Source organism: Myotis brandtii, unplaced genomic scaffold, assembly GCF_000412655.1.
Source record: "Myotis brandtii unplaced genomic scaffold, ASM41265v1 scaffold50, whole genome shotgun sequence".
Classification (NCBI taxonomy): domain Eukaryota; kingdom Metazoa; phylum Chordata; class Mammalia; order Chiroptera; family Vespertilionidae; genus Myotis; species Myotis brandtii.
In genome coordinates this window covers 697,215-718,333 of record NW_005369061.1, presented here as the reverse complement: position 1 = coordinate 718,333, position 21,119 = coordinate 697,215, and the positions used below count along the sequence as shown (strand labels likewise).

At 37.4% G+C, this 21,119-nt stretch overlaps 1 protein-coding gene across 1 annotated transcript in view; it reads right to left on the bottom strand.

Moving 5' to 3' along the window:
* The window catches only part of SSH2 (slingshot protein phosphatase 2), a 112,499-nt gene that overhangs the window by 51,611 nt on the left and 39,769 nt on the right, over window positions 1-21,119 (bottom strand). Inside the window, exons 2-6 of the mRNA XM_005876856.2 lie at window positions 19,442-19,545; window positions 15,804-15,868; window positions 6,992-7,113; window positions 2,076-2,144; window positions 1,251-1,316 (exon numbers count right to left, since the gene is read on the bottom strand). Coding sequence (XP_005876918.1) covers window positions 1,251-1,316; window positions 2,076-2,144; window positions 6,992-7,113; window positions 15,804-15,868; window positions 19,442-19,545 — 426 coding nt within the window. The remainder of the gene's footprint in view (window positions 1-1,250; window positions 1,317-2,075; window positions 2,145-6,991; window positions 7,114-15,803; window positions 15,869-19,441; window positions 19,546-21,119) is intronic.

Sequence of the window (21,119 nt, the reverse complement as noted above, 5' to 3'; positions counted from 1 at the left end):
ATAAGGTTACTGCTGAAACTTTACTGTTTAAAAAATTAACAATGCTTTGTACTTCTCCCCAAAATATAACTGTCACTTATGAACTTATGCTGTTTGGTTTTACTTGGTACCTGGGAATACATAGGTGAGTTGCCTTTAACTGAGCCCGAGTCAAAGGCAGTCATAAGTTTTCCATGAGAAATTTATTTGTGAAATATGCCCTAAATCTAAAAATCTGGTCTCAACACATGACCTGAAACTCTGTCCTACTTCAATTACTCCATGAAACGATAAGACTGTTAATTGTTCAGCTGACTGTTTTAGGACCCCACCCACCTCAAGCCTATCAATCATGTTATTCAGGAGTAAATGATCTCCCTGGAGTCTTTTACAGGCTCCTTTATTTCTTGTTTGGCTTTCATTCTGTCCATTCTGTTCCTCACGAGGACTTCTACTACAAAACAGGCAACTGAATGAGGACCTAAAATTCATATTCCTGACTGGGGACAGACATCATTCCTTAGATATATTAGATCATTTTTTTTTTGGATAATCTAGAAAAAAAAGAGAATAAGAGTTTATTCTGTTTAAATATAAGAGATACTTGAAGACCAGTTATGCAACCCCTCTAAAACCTGTTTTCTCATCCATAACAAGGAGCTAATACTACTCTTTTGGGGAGCTTATGTAATGATTATATGTAATCCATGTAAAGCACTAGGCACAATGCCTGACATACAGTAAGTAAGCTAAAAGTGTCAATATACCAGCTGATGGTTATTATCAACTACAATTTTTTTCTAGGCTTTATTTGCATTATGCAAATAGTTTGACAAACAATTACCAGCAATTTAAATGAAGCTTTTCTATCTATAAGGTAACTCCATCAATGCTATCCCTGATTACCTTAAGAAATTGAACGCTAATGCATAGTAGTAGTGTGATATTTAGACCTGGCACTAGATTGCCACTAACTTAGTCAATAAAATTCAGTTCTAACTGACTATCTGATTCATTAAGTTTCAGAGTCTAAAAACACCTCTAAATATTATTTGTTCACCAATGTTCAAGGCTTTCCATTGTGATAATTTGAAAATTAAACTTCTAAGTCATCTTTAACTATGATGGCTACACAAACAGATCACACAAAATTCTATATACACAAACAGATCAGCATTTTCAAAGAGAATTGTATCATTTAAAATACTTCGCACAAAATACTGCTCTATTAACACATTAAAAAACTTTCATAGAGATATTAAAATTCTTACCACATTGCCTGCACAGATACAGGTTTGAATATGTGGATTCTGTTATCTGTTGATACGCTGAACCCTCTAAGGAAAAAAGAATAAGACAAAAATCCACAAATGAGAGTGGGTTATTTCAGTTGTGCGTTTTCAAGGCTGCTTCCCAGGCTACTGGCTCAGGCACTTCATGTAGACTAGAGTATAGGACATGACTGAAAAGCTTCAACAAATTGTCTACTTTTATGTACTTAGCAGAATGAATGGACTCCCACGTTGGAATTAGGGAATTACATAGTTTTCCTGCTGTAGCTAAGGACAAACTGTTCAGCTGTATATTTCTACTTGGAAATCTTATGGGTATGTAGCAAACCTGACCCTGTTTTATAAACTGGAGCAAACATCTTGGTCTCTTGGGGACACATTCTAAAAACACCAGGGGTAGGGGTGGAAGGTCACTGGAAGGAACTGGCACAGAAAAGGGGTTATACTGTAGGCTGACAGCTGGCAGAGGCAGCAAGAGGTTATTTGAAACAGAACATATCATCCTCTGGGAGAACATTGCAACAGTCCCACATGCTCAGATTAAAGAGGGAGCCAACAAACTAGTTCCTCTTTGTTTGGATTCTTACCATAGTCAGCCTAGAAGAACAGAAGTGAGAGGCCTTGGCAAGTTGCATTTTTACTCCACTTCACAAAACAGGAGTTTAAAAGGACTCATTGAGCTGCTGACATGACAATTCATGTCATGGGCACAGTGGGCCTCCCATTCAGCTGAATGAATGGGTAGTGAGATGGGAACCCCACCCCTTGGCTTTCTGTAGGAAGATAAAAAGGGAAAGCTCTTACCCATCACCATCCAAATGAATTAGGGTGTCACTCCAGAGAGGCAGGACTAAGCCCATGGTACAAGTGCTACTGCAAGACAAGAAGCAGGTCCATAAGTCACTCTGTTATTCTAGGCAACGTTCTGTTTAGTCCTTAAATACTTAACAAAGAAAACATTGACTGAGCTACTGAATTACTGTCTTGCAAACGGCCACTGTCTAAAAACTCCAGGTGACTGCTGCGGACTTGTGATGGCAGGTCTCAGCCCAAAGTCACAGAACCCAACTCAACTTCAAGAATTATTTCTAATGACAGAAACCACTGCTGGCTGCTGAAGACCTCTGACTACGTCATTCATTCAATTTTAATTCTGAGGTTTACATACATCTTTTGAACCCCAGTATACACTAAATAGTCTAAATGGGAAAGGGAATTAAAATATTCAAAAAAGGAACTGTTAATGGCTTGTGATGACATTAAGAGGGACAAGAGACCCAACTTAAATAAATGCAACAGTGCTTTGTGACTATGCACTGAACTAGCACTGCTGAAATGCAGAGTGAATAGGAATGTCAACAACCAACAGGGTAGCCCTGGAATGGTGTATTACAATATTATTTAAATCACACAAGGAGGAAAGTTAACAGGTAGAGACAGGAAGCCAAAGACTCCCAATTGTGTGCTCTATCATACCACTTCTCTGGACAACTGTAATCTACCCCAGATCTCTGCTACTTTTTCTCCCTAAGCCTGCCATAAACCACTCCCCGACCTCCATCCAGTTTCCCAAAGGCTCCTATCCCCTCTCCCCACCAATATATCTAGAAAAGTCTCAGGTATAGGAGAAAGAACCTTGGATGTGGGAGGTAAAACAGTGAAGTATGGTTAAGAGCACAAGCTCTCGCCCTAGCCGGTTTGGCTCAGTGAATAGAGCGTCAGCCTGCGGACTGAAGGGTCCCGGGTTCGATTCCGGTCAAGGGCACGTACCTTGGTCGCAGGCTCCTGGCCCTGGGCAGGGGCATGCAGGAGGCAACCAATTAATGTGTCTCTCTCACATCGGTGTTTCTCTCTGTCTCTCCCTCTCTCTCTAAAAATCAATGGAAAAATATCCTTGGGTGAAGATTTAAAAAAAAAAGAGCACAAGCTCTGGAGCCATTTGGGCTCTGGAACCTGAGCTCTGGCACTAACTGTATATAAAATCGTAGGCAAACCATTTCATTGCTTTGTGCTCTGGTTTCCTCATCTGTAAAGCTGGGATAGAAATACCATCTTCATTGGGCTGTTTTGAAAATTAAATTAGGTAACACACTAAAAAATGTGCAATAACTACTATTTATTGAGCAATTATACTATGCTGAAAGATCTGGATTTACTCTCCTTCAGTACTTCAATTCCTTTTGACAACTTATTTAACCTCTCTTCTCAGCCTTAATTCTTCATCTTGATATGCAGGTAACAAGACCCAGCCTCATAGGGTTATCATGCAAATCTAAAATATTGAAGGTGAAACATATATATTAATGTACTGATATGTAAAACAAATGTTGAGTATGAATCTGTAGTGGGTGCTCTACTACAGCTGAAAGTGATTTTGGGGGAGGGGAATATTATGAAAATGTATTAAAAACAACACAAGGACTACCACGCTTTAACTGTTGGAGTCACTGCAGTGCTAACGAAGGCCATGCCCTAGTTGAGCTGTGTCTAATGATTTCCACTGCACTTGCTGGCCTGTGTTCTCCAGAGTCCACCAGTGGTTCCAGAGTTCAAAAGATTCAAATCAAGATTGAAACTGCTTATCTGCATTGAAACCCTAGCCCCGAACTCCAGATGCATAGTTATCATCTCAGAGTTTGGGAGGGAGGAAGACAGCTCCACCACTATTTTTTAAGTTTATGAGTGCAAGGAAAATTTGTTTAGAAAATCATTTCCCAAGGTGGAGTGCAATTATTTTTAGGTTTTTTGTTTTTATTTTTGGTGAGTACTTAGCCAGTTCCTAGCAACAACTATAATTTGACAAATCTAGAAATTAAGCAACTACAGAAGAAGATATAGAAGATGAGCTTGTGACCAGACACTAGTTAAAATTTTGGACAAATGACCATGATATGTAGAAACTAAACATCATGTTTTCAGCTTGTATTCAGGTTAGAATGCTTTTTTATAGTAAGAAATATAGCTTTTTCATACAAAAGGAAAGAGAGGCCTGAATTAGGCACATCTATATTTTTATCCAGTTTACCTTGAATCATGAGATTTTTCTCTATTATAGTTATTTTATTAGATATGCACTTATTCAATTATTTATTTATTGTTAATCCTCACACAAGTATATTTTTCCATTTATTTTAAGAGAGAGTGGAAGGGAGCGGGGAAGAGAGAGAGAGAAACATCAATGTGAGAGAGACACATCAGTTGGTTGCCTTCCACACTCACTCCAACCAGGGCTGGGGAGCTTGCAACTGAGATAAATGTCCTTAACTGGAATTGAACCCGGGACCCCTCAGTCCTCAGGCCGACACTCTATCCACTGAGCAAAACTGGCTAGGGCCAACAATTCATTGAGCCTACATGTACCAAACATTTCAAGGTGTTGGGAGTACAAAAAAAAATAAAACAACACAATAAAGCTATCTTGTTTTATAACCTTGAAATATATCCAATGCAATTTGGAAACCAAGATTATGCTGTGTATTAAAATATTTATTACTTAAATATGCCACAGTATTCAAAGAACTTGTAAGTAGGCTAAAAGAAGTGCTGTAATATATCTTGAGAACTACTTGGGAAGAGGATGTCATAAGCAATCTGCATTTTACTTTGGTTTAATACTGTTCTGAAACATTAACTTTTTCTATTGTCAGATACAAAATGATACACATTCCTCCAACAGCAATTCGATAAACATGATATTAGATTACCTGAGCACTACTGTTCTCAAGTAGGCAGCACTTCTCTTACTGTCCAAGTAGCTAATTCAGAGGATATATGGAAATTCATAACACCAAGTTTATCAAACACAATGGAAACCAATTTTTATAGCTTTTCATATCATGTTTTGTTTTCCATAAACTAAAATTTTCTTTTGCTCGGTTTGATTCAGGCAGGACTATTACTGAAGATAGATGCAGTTCACTGAGGATAAAATACTGGGCAGCTGTATTAATAAGCAGTCTGGTTTTTTGGGGAATGTTTAGGACAAAGTAAAAGAGATAACAGACATCTTATTTCTCACACTCTGAGTCAGGAGAATCTGAATTTGTTGCCTTCTCTCTCTAGGGCAGCGGTGCTCAACCTGTGGGTCGCCACCCCTTTGGGGGTCGCATGACCCTTTCACAGGGGTCGCCTAAGACCATCGGAAAACACATATATAATTACATATTGTTTTTGTGATTAATCACTATGCTTTAATTATGTTCAATTTGTAACAATGAAATTGGGGGTCACCACAACATGAGGAACTGTATTAAAGGGCCAGAAGGTTGAGAACCACTGCTCTAGGGGAAGACCCAAGTGAAGTTTCCATGTAGCCCCAGTGCCTGTTTTAGGGGGGTTCCAAAGGAGGAGTCGGGATGAAAGAAGCAAAGGAAATAAGATCCGGAGCAGCGCTGTCCAACTGAACTTTCTGCAATGATGCAAATGTTCTACATATGTCCCGTCCAACATGGTAGCCACATATAGCTAGAGTACTTGAAATGTGGCTAGTTGTAACTGAGAACTGAAATTTTAATTTTATTTAATTTTAATTTATTTAAATAGTCATGTTTGGTTAGTAGCTACCATACTGGACAATACAGATCTAGAGATATAAAAACCCAAATCATAGGTCTTAAAATACTAATGAATGTAGGCAAGGTTGGTGATCTTAGAGGATAAATGTTTACTGAAAGGTCTGCTGCTTAGCTAACACCAGAGGTTAAAACCATGCAGGAGGAACAGCTTCCTAAATGTGGCTTACAAACTTGCGTAATTTCAGAGCACACAATTAAAGGCTGTAAGTGGTGTACAAGGTAACAACTCTCACCTTTGATCTTGTGAACCCACAAATCATTTTCAGGCTGACTGCCACTACAAGCTCAGGTAAACACTAGTTTGGGAAACTTTACTGTGACAATGTAACCCCCACCCCCACATTAAAACAAGTAGAATCACTCCCAGTCTCCTCTTCTCTTTGTGGCTAAATTCTCCCAGGCCTGGGTCACACCCCTCGCTTCTCCACAGTTCCATTCCAGTCCTGAGCCAGGAAGTCAATGCTTTGAGACATCTGGCAGGATTTCCTGAGGCTTGCTATCTAGAGCGCAGAGATCTGCTTAGCAGTCACATTCCACAGCCTTCCCAAGGTCTCTCCAGAAAGAGTGGGCAAATAAAAAGAAAAGCAGCAAACCTTAGAGACACAATAAAGCCAGGTTTTGTGTCATGTCTGATATTTCTAATCATAGGACGCAAAGTGCCACTAAAGTCAAAGGTGCATGATTATAAAAGTTTCTGTTTTGAGTTTAAGGAAAAAGGAAGCAAAACATTTGATAAAAGCAAGGGGTAAAGCCATGAATAAATACAAGAGAATGGAGTTAAAGTGGGCTCTCTTTGAACCTAGGACTCATTGGTACAGTATCACTAAAGCAAGTCATTACTGCTTAAAGACGATTGCAAAGAAAGGACAGCTCCTCCCCTCACCCCTCCTGAGGATACAAGTTAAAATCGTCTCCACCTAAAGACGAGAGGAAGGTAAGGAATAGTGTAAATTAGAAACACATTACCAAAGACATTCATTAAACATTTTCATCTCTCAAGATTGTGTGACTAAGATATTTTTGTGTTCTCTAGTTTTAGGCATTTAACTTTAAGAGTAGCACTGCATGTTTTTGTGATAATTCAAAAGACAACTGGAATAGGTTATTTAAAAGTAGTCTTCTCATCCTCCTTTTGTGATACCATACCTGTCATTAGAAGAGAAATCCATTCCTAGAACGATGCTTTCTTCAGTGTCTTGTCTACCATTGGTTGAAACCACTACCATATAACGTGTTCGATTCTGGTAAGTACTTTCTAGTCTTACAGCCTGGAGGTTAACAGACAACAAAGAAATTATGAAATTTAGAAGGTCAATTTTAGATCATTCAACCTTTTTTACATCAGCATCTTAAAACATACTTAGGGAGATAGCAAAGCCAGTAGTTAGAAGACCCACATTCAAATACCAGCTCATGTATTAACTATAAAACCTATAAATGTTACTAAATTAATTGGAGGGAGAAATAATAATACCTATTCTATTTGGGTTTTGATAATAAAATAATGCGTGTACAGCACAGTGCTTGGCATACAGTAAATAAATGCTCAATAAATGTTTGCAATTAGCACAATTTATAATAATAGCAATTACCAGATCATGTTCTAAAGATTGAAGAGGGGAATGTGAGGTTGTATGAATGGGAACATTGGACTCACAGATCCAAGTCCCATAAACAATTATAATACAAAGCAAACTATTAATATCTAAGAGGAGTTGCTCTATTGAATTCTTATAGATTATATACTATAAAATTTCTTTAGTTTCAATAACAATTGAAGCTTATATTATTTTTTATCATAAAGTTTTTATTTATTGTTTATTTATGATATTTTAAAAGGGCCTTCAGAAAATTTGAATATGGACATGGTCTTAGATGATATTAAGGATTTATTGTTAGTGTGATAACGGCATCGAGATAATGCCTTTTTCTTAAGTATCTGAAATGAAATGACATGGTATTCAAGTTTTACTTTAAAATATTCCAATAATGGGAAGCAACTAAGATGTTCTTCAGTAGCTGAATGGAAAATCAGTGGTATAGCCAGACAATGGAATATTATTCAGCACTCAAAGGAAATGAACTATCAAGCCACGAAAAGACATGGAGAAATCTTAAATGCATACTACTAAGGGAAAGAAGCCAATCTGAAGAGACTAGGTACTGCATGATTCCAACTATATGACACTCTAGAAAAGGCAAAACTCTAGAGTCAGTAATGATCATTGGTTGCCATGGGTTAGGAGAGCACGGAGGATTTTTAGGGCAGTGAAACTACTCTGTATAATACTAAAGTGGTGGATACATGTCATTATTATTCTTTTTAAAAAAATATTTTTATTGATTTCAGAGAGGAAGGGAGAAATAGGGAGAGACAGAAACATCAAAGATGAGAGAGAATGGATTGGCTGCTGCCTCCTGTACGCCCCCCACTGGGGATCGAGCCTACAACCCAGGTATGTGCCCTTGACTGGAATCAAACCCTTCAGTCTGCATGCCGACGCTCTATCCACTAAACCAAACCAGCTAGGGCTACACGTCCTTATTAAAACCCATAGAATGTACAATACCAAGAGCAAACCCTAATGTAAACTATGGACTTGGAGTTGATAACGATGTGTCAATGTAGGTCTATAAATTGTAACAAATGTACAACTCTGGTAGGGGATGAAGATAATGGGGGAGGCTATGGGGATAGAGGGTATATGGGAAATCTCTTGTACAGTAAGTCCTCACTTAATATCACTGATAGCTTCTGCGACTTTAAGCAAAACAACATATAACAAAACCAATTTTACCAGGGGCTAATTGATAGAAGCAAGCTATGTTCCTGTGGCATCTCATCAATATTGTAACAGAAAACAAGGTTGAATGAAATGACATTAGTTGAGGACCTGCTGTACCTCCTGCTCAAATCTCCCGTGAACCTAAAACTGCTCTAAAAAATAAACTTTTGCAGGTTAGGGATACGTTCATGGCATAGATTGTGGCGATGGTTTCATGGTCTTTACTTATTTCCAAACTTATCAAGTTGTATACATTAAATATGTACAACTTTTTGTATGTCAATTATACTTCAATAAAGTGGTTTAAAAAATGCTCCAACAAAAAAAGAAAGAAAAGGGGAACTAGATGAAAGAAATCTGGCAAAATGTTGATGGTTATTAAAGCTGTGTAATGGGTTCATGAGAATATATTTTGTGCTTTATACATTTGAGAATCTTATTAATAAGAAGCTCAAAAAGATACTTTATAAACCTTAAAAATAAAGTAAAATCACTTCCACTCAACATTCATTCAAATATTTACTATATATCTATTGTGTATACAATCAGAGCAGAAGTGCTGAGGATTCAAGGGTGGAGAAGAAAGAGAAATACAGTCCCTACCCTCATGAAGTGTATAGTGTAGTCCGTTCTTTTTCTCTATTGACAAAAAGCCAGGGAAATGTGTACTAGAGGCAATTTCTTCTGTATAAAACAACCCCACCCACATTCCTTATCTCAGAAGAGAGAGTTCCAAAACCATTAATTGGCTCAAGACAATTGTCAGAAATTTCTTTTTGGAATTCTTTCAGTGCTGTTCTTCTTGGAGTCTCCTTCCACTAACTCCATCACTGGCCAGGCAACGGGAAAAAGAGACATAGTTACAGAGCTCAAATGACCCATTTATCAAGTGAGATTCCATAGGTATCTTTTTGTCTCTATTCTGACACTCCTAAGAAAAGCCAGGGAAGCACAAACAGCAGAAATGGCTACATTAAAGCTTGTTTCTCCTAAGAAGTGATACAAGAAGCAATGTTCACCATTCTGATTCCAAGTACACAAGGTAGAGAGCTGCACTGCTGGCTTTGTGTTCTATGAATAGAGCAGTTCAACCCAAATTCACTTGTGAGAAGCTAAGAGGAACTAATATTTAAGTTGATGAAGGTCTAGCCCTAGTGTGCTGGGACCAAGTGAGCAGTATACACATAGAGCTATGGATAGGAGTACATGCAACGTGAGGTCTGGAGGCATCGTCGACTCTCTGATTCTAGAGATGCTTCACAAAATATTAAACTAATCAGAAATTCAGTGCAGGCAAACTAGAGTTTCTTATAAACAAGATCTCAGATATTATTATATATCTAAACTTGGGCTTGCCCTGGCAAGCTCTGAGCCAAATGTTCACTTTGCTGAATATGTTAGAGGCGCTTTTATCCTCTGTCAAGGCTCTGAGAATTTCTGGCAAGGCTCAAATACAAATGGCATGGGAACAACTGAACTGCGGTTCTGATAATTTACTGACAGCTTCTACACCAACTAGTGGCAACTGATTAGCTAAGTTGAAGCTGATAAAAGGAAAGAAAATAACCTCCATAATTATTAACTATCATGCACGTTATCGGGCCAAGTTAGCATGTGGGCAAGTTTCTTTGTAATATTCAGTGCAAACACTAGTTGTCTCTTTTTATTTTTTTAAAACCCTGACCCAAGGATATTTTTTCCATTGCTTTTTAGAGAGAGTGGAAGGGAGGGAAGGAGAGAGAGAGAGGAGAGAGAGAGAGAAGAGAAGAGAAGAGAAGAGAAGAGAAGAGAAGAGAAGAGAAGAGAAGAGAAGAGAAGAGAAGAGAAGAGAAGAGAAGAGAAGAGAAGAGAAGAGAGAAACATTTATGTGAGACACACTAATTAGTTGCTGGGGATCCAACCTGCAACGCAGGTATGTGCCCTTGACCGGGAATCGAACCTGAGACCCTTTAGTGTGCGGCCGACATCCTAACCACTGAGCATACTTGCTGGGTATATTTATTCTTCCTTCCCTTCCTTCCTCCCTATTATCTATCAATAATACACAAAGCATTTCAAATGTTTGGCCCTCATGTCAACAGATCATCCCAAACCTAATGGGAAAGGCCCCAGTCATCTCATTCTGACTTAGGCCTAAATAAGTGGCATATCTCAGATTCACTGAATTTTAAGCTTCTTAGATGGAAAAACAGCACTTAGAGGTCCTGGGATTTGATGATGGACCTCTAGATAGTATCCACAGGAATTGCTAAATTCTTACTAATGGGAAGTGCAGCTTATTTAATCAGGGGGTCAGGAGCCATGACATTACTTCAACTACATCCTAATTAGAAGAATGAAATGAAATTTTTTACAGAAAAAATTCTTCAATGTCAGGGGATTAACCTCAGGCTCCAAAATTCTTCTTAAGCTTCAAAATTCTAGGTTAAGGAATTAAAATTTTGCCGAAACCGGTTTGGCTCAGTGGATAGAGCGTCGGCCTGCGGACTGAAAGGTCCCAGGTTCGATTCCGGTCAAGGGCATGTACCTGGGTTGCGGGCACATCCCCAGTAGGAGATGTGCAGGAGGCAGCTGATCGATGTTTCTCTCTCATCGATGTTTCTAACTCTCTATCTCTCTCCCTTCCTCTCTGTAAAAAATCAATAAAATATATTTTAAAAAAATTTTTTAAGAGCCAGAGTATTAAGAAAAATCAAATATCCACCCTGTTTTGAGGTTCATTTCATATTTCTTTTTTGGGGGAGAAGATTAACAAAACATAATAATCTAATTTAATTTACTAAGCCAATCAGAGAAATTTAACTTAAAGTGGTAGTTTGTACATAATAACCTAATATTAGAATTGGCAACAATTCCAACATTTCTAGTCTCCAGAACTTACATGGAATAAATGACTGGAATAAGACAATGATTAAGATGCATCTGATTAATGAAAGTTCTCAATGAAAAGGATAATACTGCAGTTTATTTTAATTGTCCACACAAAACATATTTTAGATTTTTAAACTTAGCAGCAATAGCAATTGAGAAAATTATTCCAAGAAAGTCCATTTATTGACTACATTTGAAATCCTATTACAAGTTTCAGGTGAACTGGATCCAGCAATCCTAGGACTGAGGTAGGTCTGAGAAGTAATCTGCTCTTGCTTTATTTCGGAGGCAAGAACCCAACCTGATTTCAAAATTTATCTATAAAGAGTGATGTTAAAACTTCCCTCAGTAACTAAATTTAAATGTATCTGATTACAAGCAGCTCACAAATACCACCTGATCCAATAACTTCTCTCCTCAGCATCATCCAATATCAGGAAATACTCCTCCCTAAGCTTACACTGTATCTTTGCCTTTAATTTTTTTTTTTTCCCACCAAAAGTCTAACATCATGTCCCTGCATGCAATGTTTACCTGCAGGGAAGCCACGTTATAAAGTCCCAACGTCTAGACAGGCAGCTCACCCAGTTTATTAGAGAAAGCTTTCAAAAGTATGTAAATATTAAATTCTTGCCAAAAGAACAAAGCAAAGTCAATATCAAAAATTAAAGGAGATTTTATGTGACACTAGTAAATTAAAGAACACAGAATTCAAAAGTAATAGAGCTTGAGGGAGTCTTTGGATATTATTTTTTAAAATCTATCTTTATGAAATTCTTAAAGAAGAAAAAATCTGACATATTCTGTGTAGCTATTAAAAAGTTTTATTTACTGACATGGAAAAATATCCACGATCAAGTGTGAAGAAAGAAGATTATAAACAGCACTCGTATTTTCATCTATTTTTGTAAAAAACCACAACTCTCTCTGGCATACTTTTGCTTAGAACTACTTAGCCTTTTATTTCATACATCCCCCAATCTCATTCATCCATTAATAAGTTCTCAGTTATCCACTGTCACCTTTATAAACACACACACTTGCACCCACATGTGCATCCCCCTCCCACTACCCCCAGACATAAGCCCTTATTATCTTAAATTACTTTATACTTTTGCTTCTTAGAATTACAGAGATAATGCTTTAGACAGACTAGAAGGTTTTCGGATGCTCAGATTTGGCTATTTTCATCACTGTCCACCTTAGTAAGAACAATTCTCAGAATCATTCTCTCTCTCTCTCTCTCTCTCTCTCTCTCTCTCTCTCACACACACACACACACACACACACACACACACACACGACTAGAAGGGTACTTATCAAAATAGCTAAGAATGGTTTTTTTCAGAGTGTAGGACACAAAGTGATTTTTACTTTGTTCTTTAGGCCTTTCTGTATTGTCTGATTAAGAGAAACAAAACCCAATATATTTATACTTAGAAAAAATAAACCCATTTTCTTTTTGGAAAAAAAATTGTTAAAACAAACAAACAAACAAAAAACTCCTTTTCTTAAACTCTCCTGCAAAGTACTCAAAAACACCTCCTCATATCTTATTAGCACACTTGAGCTCTAGTTAAAAACATTAGTTGATATTAATTCAAATGTTAGAAAAGTCCTTAAATTCTCAGTCTATTTTTTAATAAATAAATGGGTCTTTGATAATGTGCAACAGTACTATAAAACCACTGTCTTCATTGTATCAGCTATGGTTTTCCTAAGTACTAAAGTTAATGCTTGAAACTATTTTGAAAGCAGGGTTCTCTGGAGAAAAAATTTAGTCCTAATTTTAATGCTGAAGCAAAATGTGGGATTTGGTAACTCTATTTGTTGTTGAGTTATTAAAAAATTAAAGGCAGGGCTTTCAGTTGACTATCAAACTTTTAACCTTATGCCCAAGTCCCAGAATGAGAGTTTTAGCATTCCAAATTTAACTCAAAACAAAAGGCTTTGCTTTGAGTCTACAAACGCTCCTTTCAGTTAGAAAAGTGCTAATTTGTCCAAAGCACACAATGTATTCACTCATTTTCTTGAAGATGACTCACACAATAATCTGAAACATAATGACTATGTGTTTGTAACAATTCAAACAACTGTAAAAAGGCTTGTCATTTGAACTCTGAATTAATTCAGAGGCATCAGTTACATTTTCTGAATTTACATTTTTAATATGCAAAGCAGCTGAAGCAGCATATTTTAGCAGGGAAATAAAAAATTAATTGCCAATTCTACCTTCCTAATTGCTCCCTTAATGTTCTCCCATGTCTCTTGTGGTTAAAATTATTTTGACATTTACTAGTAGAGGTGCAATCAAACCCCATAGGTTATCAATGAGAAAAAAGAGTGAGCGACAGATGTCAGATTTAGCTCTACCAAACCACACAATTTTTGGAAACTATCAACAAATATGTATTGGACACATGATATATGCAAATAACCATTATTATGGGTTACTCAGCAGGTAGAGTCGAACAAGTGGCAGTTTCACAGGGCTCTGCAGGTGATTCTGCTGTACTCTATAGTTGGAGTATCACTATTTTGGAATAGTAATGCTATAAGAACTGTATTCCACTTTGTTCATTTATTTAAGATAGAAGTATGTAAAGAAATATAGAAAAAATTTGTAATATAGAAAAGTGTATAAATGCTACTTTAGGATTAGAATATAAAATAATTACGAAAGGATTTCTTATTTCAATTCCTTTACATTTCAAAGTTAATTTTTCAACAAAAATTAGTGGTCATGCCAAGGTGATAGAGGCAGCAACTGAGAGGGGGAAAAAAGACATAATTTAAACAAATAATAATTATGTGAATAAAGAATCAGTAATTACCATAGAGTTCAGAGGCCTGATCATCAACTTTCTAGTCATTCTTGTATTCTACTCATTATTTCTCTTCCCAGAGAGAAGCAGAGATCAAGTACTTGAACTTGACATTACCCACCTAACCTGGAAGAGTTCATCATCACACACCTGGATTATTGCAATAACTACCTAGCAGGCCTCCCTAATTTAAGATGTCCACCTCCTCCCCTTTATTCTGTATTCACTTCTGAGGAATTTTTCTTAAATACTGTAGCTCTCCCAGTAATTCCTTGGCTCAGAAACCTGTAATGCTTTACTACTGCTTACTGCAGAGGTAGAGGTACCACCTCCAGGTGTTAATCTAGAGGTTCAGATAGGGGATATAAATGAGTGAAGTAGGCCATGTGAATATTAAGTGCGTAGAAAAACTTTTCACTTTCCACAAAGAAACATACTCATCCCATTTTTGTTTTCCTACTTCTATGAGATGTTTTACTATAAGAAAACAGTGAAGGAATGATCACAAAGGGTGACGCATGGCTTTACTGTCCAGGAGACAATAGTATATGTGGAGATTATGGGAGATTAAGAACCCAGGCCACATCAATGCTCTCCCCTCCACCACACCTAGTCAAGTTTGGCATATGAGAACAAGGTTTCAGTGTTCCCAGAATTTTGAAGACAAGACTCAAGTCTGGATTTTTATGTGAAATCACCCAACTTTAAAATTCTGACTGAGATTAAACAAACAAACCCCAAACAAGGTATCAGTCCAAACAAAACATATCTCTGGCCTATGGACTAGGAGTTTGAGACCTTTAGTTTGGAGCATGGAGTCCTTATCTGCCTGCCTTGTTTCTGGTATCTTATCTTCCCTATAGTAACAATAGTCCCCATATTTAGGTAGCATTTTATACTCAGTATGCTTTCACATCCATTTGATTCTCTGCACTGTGAGAGAAGATGGAAAGCAGGCACAGACAGGCTAAGCAACTTGTCCAACATCAGATGAGAAGTAAAAACTAAAGCCCAGGTCTCCCAACTCTGAGACCAGCATAAAACCTTGGCCATTTCACTCTCATCTTGTCTCTTTGTAGTGTGCTTTTGCTTCAGTCGTGTCCTCATCTAGAATGAAGGTCTCCTTTCTTCTTGCAATGTAAGTCAAGACTCAGCTCAAGCTCTACTATCTACATAAAACCTTCTTCAATGAGGTCAAGTCTCGAAGTTTCCTCTTTTCAGAACTTCAATTGTTGTTATGGTCAATAACCTACAAACTGGTATTCATCAACAGTCTTGAATCATCAAATTATTTTACATCATTTCACTTTAGCTCATATCCTCAATTATATTCTAAGCTCTTTGATAATAGGGACATGCCATTCTTTTCTTTCCATGGAATTCCCAGTACTGTGCTGGGACATAAAAATGACTGCATAAAGTTCGATGTATTGGACAGTCTTTTGAGGAAGAGAGTTACAGGATACACTAACTTACCAGCCTGATGTTGTCTTCTGGGCGGAGTAATATGAACATTGCTTGGAGATGCTGTTGGAGATCACCTGGTGAAATTTACAAAACAAAAAAAAATAATTATTCTCCATTGCAATGTCAACATAGAGCAGCGGTTCTCAACCTGTGGGTCGCGACCACTTTGGGGGTCGAACGACCCTTTCACAGGGGTCGCCTAAGACCATCGGAAAACACATATATAATTACATATTGTTTTTGTGATTAATCACTATGCTTTAATTATGTTCCATTTGTAACAATGAAAGTGGGGGTCACCACAACATGAGGAACTGTATTAAAGGGTTGCGGCATTAGGAAGGTTGAGAACCACTGACATAGAGGATTCCTTCTGCTCTAATGACATGTGAAAGTTTTGGTTCACTGAAGGACTATAATTATGTCCATTTTTAGTTTATACTACAGTAACACTTGTTTGTGTTTGTCCTATGGAAGGACACTTGAAACCCATCTCCATTTTGTACTTTGGTGGGTGTTGATGAGAGTGGGGGTGTGAAATCTGTTGGGCAAAGGCAGTACTGGCTGTGCTTTCAGGCTCACAAGAAGGTACCAATGAAGGAATCTTGCCATTCTTATTTCTTTAACTATAATCTTCAGTTGCACTTAACCTAAGAAGATGTTCAGATTTCCCCCTAGAATAATGTCAACAGTTTAAAATTATTTCCACATTAGTAGCTGACATTAAAATAAAAGTACTTATTAAATACAGCAGATCCCAAGGGATATATATCTACTGAACATATTAAGCGTTTTAAAATGGCCAACCATTACTTGAGTCCTCACTTGTTCTTATATATTCTATAAAACAAAGTTGAAATTTCTTTGTATTAAACCATTATAGATTTCCTCATATTCTCTATTCTATACTAGGAAATCTGAGGCTTTAGATCTTAGGAGATAATCAGATAATGTACTATCATAAATGAATACAATCAGAGAAGAAACACCTTCATTCCTGCCCATCCAGGTCCACCTCTTTCTTAAGTCTAAAGTGACAAGAAAGTGTTTGAAGCCCAGATAAGAAATTCTAACTAGTGTAAGACACATGCATAAGAAAGTACAATTAGACATAATAAGCCCTTGATCTGCTCTCAATTCTGCCATCATCTTTCAGTCACTGTGAGGTCAGCCAACGGAGCTCCAGCTTATGTGAAGGTCTTGTTTTGTAAGCTGTGTTTACACCCACACGGCCTCATCTGTTCTGGTGTGGATTACAAATCAAGCCCATTCAGTTTGTGTTCAATCTGCTTTTCTTTTTAGTATGGGGAAAGCTAAGTGAACAAGGTCAAGTAGAAACCTGGGTGGCAGTTGAGTGTGGAAGTTGAAGAAAGAAAAAGGCCAACCAGGGCCAGGAACTTTGAAAGCCGGCAACCCCACTTACTATTACATGCCACAGAGCAATCTGCCTAACATTTTAGTCAAGCAAGCTGGATTTAAACCAATATTTTGTCTTCTCTTTACTGTCAGTGATAAATATCTACACCAAACAGAAATACAAAGCTTAGCTGGGTCTACTTCCCCTGTGCATTTAAGTTTTGGGGGGAAGTGTCCCTCCCCTCTGGTGGTGGGCACTGAAGAGGAAGGTTTTAGAAAGTGTAATCCAAAGCTAATTTTTCAAAAGAGTTTTTTTCCCTTACTCTTTTAAAAATTTTCCATGCTGGAGAATTGTGGTAGGAGAATAATACTGTCCAATGAGATAAATTATAATTCTGAGCTGCTACATTTATAACTAGATGAAGGTTCAAATAAAAAGCAGGACAGTCACTAAAATAGCTGAGATGATCTGGACTGGAGCTAAACTCAACTACTGGCTCATGGGATCCAGTATTTCTGGCTTTCACCTCTGACCTACACACTCAAGGTTTACAGTTTTCTTTGTTCTCTTTCTGGTAATTCCAATATATTTCACTCCTTGAGGTAACACATCCAAGTGGCACATTTATAACAATAAGTGATCACTCTTTGAATAGCATTGATCAGGATTTTTCAATTACTGTCCTCAGGTTGACTTTCATTCCTCCCCTCCCGACCCAATGACACAAACAAGGCTTGCTGTCAGAGGAGAGGCATACGCTATCTTCCCAAACCTAGAGACATCCTATACCTAAAGACCATTTTCCCTTCTTCCTTACCTTTATCAGCACAATTGCACCTGACTTTAGAGAAATCCAACATATGGAAATATAAACGCATATAACTACTATTAGCAGGTGTGATATTGTGATTTATAAAATATATATATTTGGTCTTCATCCTGTTCCTGGCACAGAGCTCCAAAAACCCTTGGAATTTCTGAAGTTGAGGAGAGCAAGCATGGTGTCTTTTGTTATGTTAATGACACAACTTTTGGAAAGTACTTAAGGATGGAGGCTGGTTGCCAGGGGACCGGGAAGGGAGAAAAAGCTTGAGAGGGGAGGGGATGGAGGTTGACTAGATCACCATAGGACAATAATTTAAATCAATTATGCCTATGTAATAAAGCCTCCACAAAAGCCCAAAGGAGTGGGTTCAGAGAGCTTCCATGTTGGTGAACACATGGAGGTTTGGGGTGAATGGCACATTTAAAGAGGGCATAGAAACGCTGTACCCATTCCCAGGTACCTTGCCCTATGCACCTCTTCCACCTGGCTATTCCTGAGTTATATCCCTTTATAATAAGTTTCTCTGAGTTATGTGAGCTGCTCTGGCAAAAAAACTGAATGCAAGAAGAGATCATTGGAAACTCCAATCCAGAGACAACCTGGACTTATGATTGACATCTGAAATGGGGAGCAAGAAGTTTTGGACAACTGGGCTGGGATCTGATGCTGCCTGACAGTGTCAGAATTCAGTTGATTTGTAAAACACCCTTCTAGTGTCCTAGAATTGCTTAGATGTGTGTAGGAAAAAACCTCAAATTGGAATAGGAAGCAGAATATTAGCAGGTTATTCAAAATCAGATTCTTATATTCATTTCTAGGTAAACTTTATTTGATGACTTCTTGTTTCTATAAAAGTCCTCTGAGTTAAATTCCCAGTCTTTTTAGTGCAAACACAATCAAGAAGTACACTCTAGTACTTAAGAACTGGTGTTTTTCAATGTGATTTAGTAACTTGCTATCACAACAGTGACACTGAGCTTATTATTTATCTCAGTAAATATTCTATTCTATTCTATTCTATTCTATTCTATTCTATTCTATTCTATCATCTGTCTATCTATGAATCAATCATATCATTTTCCATATAACATCAATAGAGAGTAGACAGGAAAAAGAAATGTGATCTTTGGTTAGTTGAAATGATTTTGCATAGGATTCAAGGTAACATCTGAACATCTTTTAATGATCAAAACCTTAATTGAGAAGTCACATAGACTTTATTAGAGTATTTTTGTACCTCATTATTTTTCCAACAAATATTTATTGAACATCTATGAAATGTATAAGGCATTCTGCTAAGTGTCAGAAAAATGGTCTGAGAGGTAAAGAAAAGTGATTATAGCACAGTGCAATGCTCTCTTTCACTACTGCAGAACTGTTGGAGAAATGGGGATGAGGAAGCCAACCTTTTAGAACAAAAGAATCAAAGAAACCAAGAAAGGAACGGATTATGTTGAGCTTTACCTGCATGCTTGTTGCGTCTGTGGCTGATTCTTGGAGTGGATGAGCCATTTCCCCGTGGTAGAAAAAGGGCAGCACCTTTGACAGTTAGAAAGCTCTCGCTGATGCTACCAAAAAGAAAAAAAAAATCATAGACTAAGATGGAGTCCCACTTTGGAATTATTTTCTCTTCCCTATTCCAAAGTCCCAACTTCATGGTATGAAGTAAAAATAAAATCAAAAGAGACCATGGTTACTCAACCAGTCCTATCTAGACAATTTTTATGAAACAGACTTAATATATTCCATATACATTACAGGGTAGCAGTTAAGAGTGAAGACTCTGGAAACATAAAAAGGGTAAATGTTCTGGAACCAGACTGCCTGGATTTGAATCCTGGCTCTGCTACTTCTTACCTGAGTGAATTTTTGGGGTCTAAATTCCATTATCCATAAAACTGAGAAAATACTAGTAAAATGAGGTCGTTGTGAGGAGTCAATAAGACTACAGCTTCTTAAGAGTGGCGCCTTTAGTAAAGATTAGTTACTATTATTAGACCAATGGTTATCAATAATGGTGTTTCAATAGTGTTCTAATCAGATGTAAATGTTACAACACTTAGTTACTAGTAATAGATCCAACGTTTGCAAAACAAATTATGTTGAAAATACACACCACACTAAAGAGTTACTCAAAATTTTACTTTCACCAACTTGTATTCCCACATCCACTGAAAAGTAGTGCATAGGGGGTGTTTTTAACCCATGGAATTTGCCCTCTATGTTAACTGCATCCTTCATGTGAATGATAGCTCCACAGAAGTGAAGAATTACTCTTTAGGATAGAGGCTATTCAAAATATAATTGCTAGTGGATATCCAGAGAAAATGGAAAATACACCTAAATTATTTCATATCAACAGACTAAGCCTTTCAATGTTACCCACAGAATCCAAAAAGGATCAAACTTTTAAATCACGAATGGCAAAGTTTAGAAATGGAGGGTTCCAAGTTTGCCGGTAAGTATGTATGCTATTCAGGGTTAGTCAATATACTATAAATTATACTGCCTACTCAACATTTCCACTTGGAAAAGTAACTGTCATCTCAAACTTACATTGCCAAAACTAATCTCTTGAGGCCCTTGCTGATCCCTAGCCTCATCCACCCAAGTTGTCTGGGCTAAATACATAACAGTTATTGCTGGTTTCTCTTTTTTCCTACAACTATATATATGTAATCCATCAGAAAAACCTATGAACTTTACTTTTAAATAATTCTTGAATCTGTCCACTTAACTCCATTAACACTCTAACAATGATGGTCCATGGCACCATCATTTTTTACTTAGAATACTGTAAAAAAAAAAAAACCACCCCATGTTCTCATACATTTCAGCTTTAATTCATGGCAAAGCTTGTTTCTTTTTTTTTTTTTTTGGTTAATTCTCACCTGAGGAAATTTTTTCCATTGATTTTTAGGGGTCTGGGGGAGGAGAAACATCAACGTGAGAGAGACACATTCATTGGCTGCCTCCCACATGAGCCCCAACTGGGGGCTTGGAATCAGACCTGCAACCCAGGCAACATGCTCTTGACCAGGAATCAAACCCAAGACCCTTCAGGATGCGGGCTGATGCTCTAACCACTAAACCCCAGCCAGGCCTAACCTTGTTTATTTTATCCTTTTCCTTGTACTTGAAC